The 6,843-nt window shown below is 34.3% G+C and overlaps 1 protein-coding gene across 1 annotated transcript in view; it reads right to left on the bottom strand.

Annotated features, from left to right (window-relative positions):
- The window catches only part of Smp_180500 (phospholipid scramblase-related), a gene marked incomplete at both ends in the record, with an annotated part of 17,272 nt that overhangs the window by 2,985 nt on the left and 7,444 nt on the right, over positions 1-6,843 (bottom strand). The window contains one exon of the mRNA XM_018795697.1: positions 351-491. Coding sequence (XP_018646958.1) covers positions 351-491 — 141 coding nt within the window. The remainder of the gene's footprint in view (positions 1-350; positions 492-6,843) is intronic.

Raw genomic sequence — 6,843 nt, 5'->3', positions numbered from 1 at the left:
CGAGGCTGGTAAGTCCTGGGGTTCGAATCTCACGAGTGCGTGGATCGTGGACGCACACTGCTGAGGAGTCCCATAATAGGGTGAAACGGCCATCCAGTGCTTCCAGGTTTTTCATGGTGGTCTAGCTTCAATTGACTCATGATTTCAACTATGAAAAATACTGAAATCTCCACAAAAAACCCCTTCTGATTAAACATTGAGATTTAGCACCAAACAATAAATCGTCATTAACTATAGGATACTCATTCAATAACAGATGAGTGTAATACCCAAGATTCTCTTGTTTAGATGTATATTATGAATCATTATATAATGCAAAATTAATGAAATATTGTAAAAAGATAACTTACTAAAAATATTGCAGCACAAATAAGCAAAAGTTTCATACGATAATCCAAGTCTAAAGGGAAATCAACTCGAAAACTGTCATTCTCTTGATCTCGACGACATATTATCCGTCCAATTGATCTATTATGTCCATGTGCATAAATCTTAACAATAGTGCAGGAAAATTAAAAACGTATGAGAAAGAGGTGTGTAATTAATTACTCGTAGATTAATCACTATGAAAAAATCAACCAAATGATCAGAGAAGAAGGTGTGGGTTTTTATGTAGCATACAGCTATTAGTTGAATTGGAGCTAATCGACAGGAAGCCTTAGATTTAGGTTTTGTTCTGTTTGGCTTTCAGAAGGAAAGTGTTCCTATAATCTCGAAGAGACTGATGTTCCCTCATAGATTCGATCCCACGCCACCCAACTTTATAACCCAATACGTCACCACTGAGCCTTTTGCGTAGCCGCTGACTTTCCGTAAATCTCGGAGATACTTATAATTAATAAACCAATGAGCAGTCACTATTATCTGAGTTTTTTAGTGCCACTCGAATTCTATCGATCAAGTTGCCCTGTGAGCACTAGTCCCTCAAGAACACAGATGTGCCTTACTGTTAAATGCCAATTAGAGCGAAGTCTAGACCCAGGATTTTCTGTATTCTGTCTTACCAACTAAGACCTTAACATGATTCAGTAAAAGTCGAGTTACTTAGATTAGCGCTCTCATAACAACTTGCTCGATGATGGTCGATTAACGCTAGACGACTAGACAAACATGACATTAGTCACTGTTAATTAATCCGTTAATTTTAAATAACCAATATTTTCATCAAACGTTTTGCCAATTTCCATATTAAATCCCATAAAATCAATCATTGAAATTATAAACAAACCCTTAAATACATCTCGGTATTTTTTTCTGGACATAAAATCACCAAAGTCATTCTAATGATTTTCATTGAACTTATTAAAATTTATTATTTAAAGTTGAATTCATGAGTCGATGTAAGTTAGACCACCATTGGAAACCTGAAAGCACTGGACGACCGCTTCGTCTTAATATAAGACCAGACCCAGCCAAAAGAAAAGTATGTTTCACAAACAGTCGGAAGTACGGAAAAACAGGCACACAACTCAAGCGTATATACATAGTATAAAAATGTCCTTGGGAAACGTCACAAAATAGCATGTTAAAATAGGAAACGAACCAATAATATTTAAAGTCTTTCCAAGTGGGAAATACAATTTAAAGGTAAAATTGGAGCGAAAATTGGAAATTAAAATTTTCGAAATGAAACTACAAAAATTAGACGTTTACCAAGTAATTTCTGAAGATTTAGCATTCGCAACACAATTAATTCCAGGTACCAATTTATCATTGATATTAGTCAATAACAAATTGTTTAATTCTTGTTTCTGGTTAAATTCTGTCAATTAAACAATATTGATTTTTGTAACATCATAAATCATGTTTTAACGGTAAGTGCTGGCTAGCACAAAATCTATATCCATTTCATCCATTGTTGCATATTTTCAATTAATTAATATAATTAATTCTCAATAGTTGAGATAGTCAGTCAACTGAAGCTAGACCACCATGAAAAACCTGAAAGCACTGGACGGCCGTTTCGTCCTATTGTGGGACTCCTCAGCAGTGCGCATAATCAATTCTAACAGCTGTTTATTAATAAGCATTTTATTCATGTAATTTCTACTAAGGAACTAAATATCAATTACATAGTTTTTCACATATTCATTCAATTGATTGAATATTATTAACAGATTTTGATGAAAACTGTGTTAATTGTGATGTATCAGTCTAGAAGTTTAGTTATAAATAACCAGACATATTGTGAAATCAGCTGTTGAAAGATGATTTTAAAAGTGACAGAGTTGTACTATTTAGATTGTAAAATGTCTAAATAGCACTTGTGTTCATCCAAAATCAATCGTCGGTATGGGGTTGTGAAGATAATTGAGTTTTTGATTGACATCAAGAATCGATCAAAGTAAGATCATTATTGAAAACCTGGAAGCAATAGACAGATTGCTTGAAGTTAGACATTAACACCGTTGGATACCGGTTCAATGGTATGGAGGTTAAGCGTTCGTACGCGACACAGAAAGTCCTGGGTTCTAACCGCGCGTACGGGATCGTGGATGTGCACTACTGAGGAGTCTCATGCTAGGATGACACGTTCGTCGAATGCTTTCAGATTTTCGATGGTAGTCTAACAGTGATTGATTCATGATCTCAATCTAATATTAATCATTAGTATTTCATCATTCCTATGTTAAGAAATAATAAATATCATCAAATGGTTGGGTGTTTTACGTTGATTATTGTAAATATATAGCGTATTACCGTATGTTGTTAAATAACATTTTCATTTTGTATAGTTATTATCTACTTGTATCTAAATATTACAAATATTAAGTATCTTTCCAACATTGCAAGACTGTTACAGACATGGCATTTAAGTTGAACTGTAACAATAAAAAACGTTAATATCATCCTTCTAACCTATACATAACTTAACGTTTACAATAGTTGATCATTTACTTCCATATAGTGAATAGTATGTTGTTGTTTTTTCGTACTGATCAAATTCCTTCAAGCAAGTTGAAATGTACCTAGTAATCTTAGTGACCCGATGTTCGTAAGTTCTATTTGAAGTGTCAGATAGTTGGGTGCAATCGATAGAAAGCTCTGATCCGCCAGTGTTTCATAATAGTTGATATATTTGCGATATTGAGATAACTGACATTCCTCTTGGTATTTAAATCAGAATTGTCGAATGGGGTAGCCAGAAATTTCACTGAATATCAGTTCGCAGAAGATTGAAAACGTATCAATTTTACAAATGTCAACTAATATAAGACTCAGTTCTAGAACTTCTTGCCGAATGTTTCGGCTAATCTAACACATTGTCATCAACATAAAATCTAGCGGTGTCGTGTTTTTAATAAATTGATAACTGAGTGGTATTCATTATTTAGTTTGTCTAGTCCTTTAAATGCAATCGAATTCTATCGACCGAGTTGTAATATGGACATTAGTCTCTCCAAAATTGAAGTTTGACTCACTGATGAGCGTAAACTAACACGAAAACTAAATCCAGTGTTTCCTGCTAACTATCTCAAAGCAACAAAAATCTCAACAGGTTACATATTATACCGAACCACCTAGACTGGTAGCTTTGCCACAACCTGGTCGATAAAATTCAATTAGCAACAAGGACTAGATAAACATGGAGTTCATCGATACTCACTGATCAATAAAATGTTAATATCTTGATCCTACAACAAGTCACTAATCACCTGTGCAGTTCAAGATGGTAACACAAGTGAGAATGCTTCAGGGAGTATCAAGTCCTTCAAAAGTCCAGTTACAAGAACCTAGGTATAGGGTTTGTTGTTAACTACATCAGTCTATTCTGATTAACAACTGTGTCATGAGCATACTAATAATTTACATTAGTTTCATACAAATATTTAGTAAGAATTATAAGTATGACAATTCATTCAACTTTTGACAACAACAACCAAAAGAGTGAGAGATATAATAAGTAAACTTTCCAGTTCTATCTAGAATCTTATTTCAAAAGTGTTTACATATTTTTATTTATTATTTTCTTTAAACACATAAATATTGGTACAAAAGAGCACCAGATACATATGCGCCGCAAAAATCTCATTCCATTTGTGTGAGGGCTGTGATACTACCGAAGCAGGTGGCTTTCTTAGGAAGCCACACCCGGAGCCTTTGACCTAAAGGTCTGATCCACAAGGCAGTGGAGTATCGTGAGGGGTGCAGTCCCATGGTAGCCTGTGACCAACGATTGATTCATACGTCATTTGTTCCCTCAGGATACTAGAGCCGATGTGCACCATTGGTTTGGAATCGGGGTTTCCCAACTCCCCTAGGTAGGCTTTCCGCGTCCACCAACCCGGTTAAAGCGCCTGACATTCGCTTTTCGTCCTCTCAATTTCGTAAACAATACCTCCGCCACGAGGAGGTGGTGATTAAGACTTCCCTGACAGAGGCTATATACGCGTGTCCATGTGAGAGCATTTGGATAGGGAGAGCGTACTCTCCCAACTTTTCGGCCGTACCAGGACATTAATTTAGTTAATGCTATGAAGAATCAATTGACTACCATAGGAACTATAAATCAATCTTTCACTATAAATGAAATACAATTTAGATTAACCGATAAAAAGTATCAAAAAAAATAATTCTGTAGTTAACTTTTTTCAAAATAATTTTCGAATATTGATTTTCATTGGAAAAGAAAAAAAAGAAATCATATTGACTACAAGTATCCCCTTAAAGTTTCACGTTCATCTTAGAGATAAGATGCTCTTTGAACCCTCTGTCTAAATAGTTGTATGATATAAATGATGAACAGTACACTTTGTCAAAGAATGCGTCATTAATGTATTTAGATATCAATCATATTGATTTGATGATTACATGGAATTAGCAATAGTTTGATTTCATAATGAGTTATGTTTATTAAGAATGATGAATATTGAGAGAATTAAGTGAAGGGACTTTACTCTTTAAAATATGGTATAATTAAACTTGATATTGATCAGATCTATGAAAAACAACCATTCGTTTTTCGAAGAAATAATGAAGGGAACTTTGATAAAATGTATGAAATGTTCTAAGGACTTCAGGAATGACTGCGTTTCAATATTTTGGATTTATATTACAACATCCTGAAATAAGAGGACATACATTCTGGTTGCAAATATCTACACTAACTGATCAAGTAGTAGCTAGTATCGTGTCAGTTCAGTATTTAGCTCTTAGTGCTGGTTAAATCAAATGGAGAATATTAGAATGTTATCAGTAACCTATGGTTACATCATATGTAAACTATAAGTTTATACATTTCGGTTTCAGTCACATACTTTGTATAAGGATTAGTGATATTAATCAGGTGTTCAAACCAATGTAGGAGGAGGAGTAGAATATGTACTTGACATTTATGAGTTAAAAGTCAAGTCATTTGACCATTAGTCCATTCCTATTATCAGCATCGTGTTACACCTTGATGTTATGTGGTTTTATATAAATATTGAAAAGGCATGTTTGACCTAGATTTAGTGTAAGTCAGAGGTTGATCAGTAAGGGATACATGAAAAGTTTAGAGAACTAGTGATTGCTGAAATCGCAAGTTAAACATCAGTTATAATAATATCAGTTACAAGTATGTATGTGATTCGTTCCGATATAAACATCAGTTAACTGATTTTATATCTTTTGAATGGAAAACACACTTAACAATATATGTAAACACCTTCGTATAGTTAAAGAGGACATACATACATACATACATACATACATACCGAAATGTGACACCATTTTCAGTAAGTTTTAGTTACAATTAGTTCGATTTAAGATAGTAACATAGTGTGCTAAAATATGTAATTCAATGAAGAAAAACAGGTACGTTGAGAACCAACCACTAACACTGTGTGGAAAGTAATTTTAAATGAATGTGAATCTTGTAGTGCTACGCGAGCCCACAGGCTAATTTACTCATTCTTCTCGAGTCACATTTTGACCTTGTCAATTACTCCATAGTCAGTCTTGACTGTTTTTATGTAATGTATGTGTGTGCATTTCTTATCTTACTCATCACATGACTGTAACTTATTGTTGTCTGACTATAAATATCGATTCACGTTTGGTCAAATCGAGTTGACTTACATTCCTTCTCCGCCGTGCGTCATTTCGCTTCGCTCGCTTATCTTCGCTTCTCCGATCTTTTGTCTGAATCAACGATTGTACATAATATACATGTTTGAAATTCGTTCTCGTATTTGACTTATTTAATTCCGTTATTCACTAAAGTGAGTTATGTCGATGATTATGTACGACGGCTGGTGACATGTAAATATTTCAATAACAAGCAGCAAACGATCCAAATGGAGTCAGATTTAGGGCTACTAAAACCTAAAGTATTCCGACCAAATTATTAGTAATAGGTTAACACCATGTACCATTGTTAGTAAACGGCTATTTACGTTTACTTTATGATTATTTTTCATTATGGTGACAGATTTCTGTCAAAAATGAGAATATTTAGTTTAATTATATGTTATATTATTCATTGTAGGTCACGCCTTTTTCAAGTGAAACTTCATTTTCAAACGATTCTGTTCACGTAAATGAACAGGTTAGATTTGTTCAATATAATACATGTCTTTGACATGTAGAGAGAAACAAAATTAACCAAAGGTGTTTAAAATAGGAAGTTTATTTATTAACTGAAAAAAGTCTTAAGTTGTAAACAATTTCACGAAGTGTTATTTCTTTGTAGTTAAAAGCGTGAGTCAATTGAAGCTAAATCACCAGGGAAAACCTGGAAGCACTGGATAGCCGTTTCGTTCCATTATGGGACTCCTCAGCAGTGCGCATCCACGACCTCGCCTAGTGAGATTCGAACCCAGGACCTGCTAAGGAGTCCCACATTAGGATGAAACGGCCGTC

This window comes from Schistosoma mansoni, assembly GCF_000237925.1.
Source record: "Schistosoma mansoni, WGS project CABG00000000 data, supercontig 0178, strain Puerto Rico, whole genome shotgun sequence".
Lineage (NCBI taxonomy): Eukaryota > Metazoa > Platyhelminthes > Trematoda > Strigeidida > Schistosomatidae > Schistosoma > Schistosoma mansoni.
This window is presented reverse-complemented; position numbering and strand designations above follow the sequence as displayed.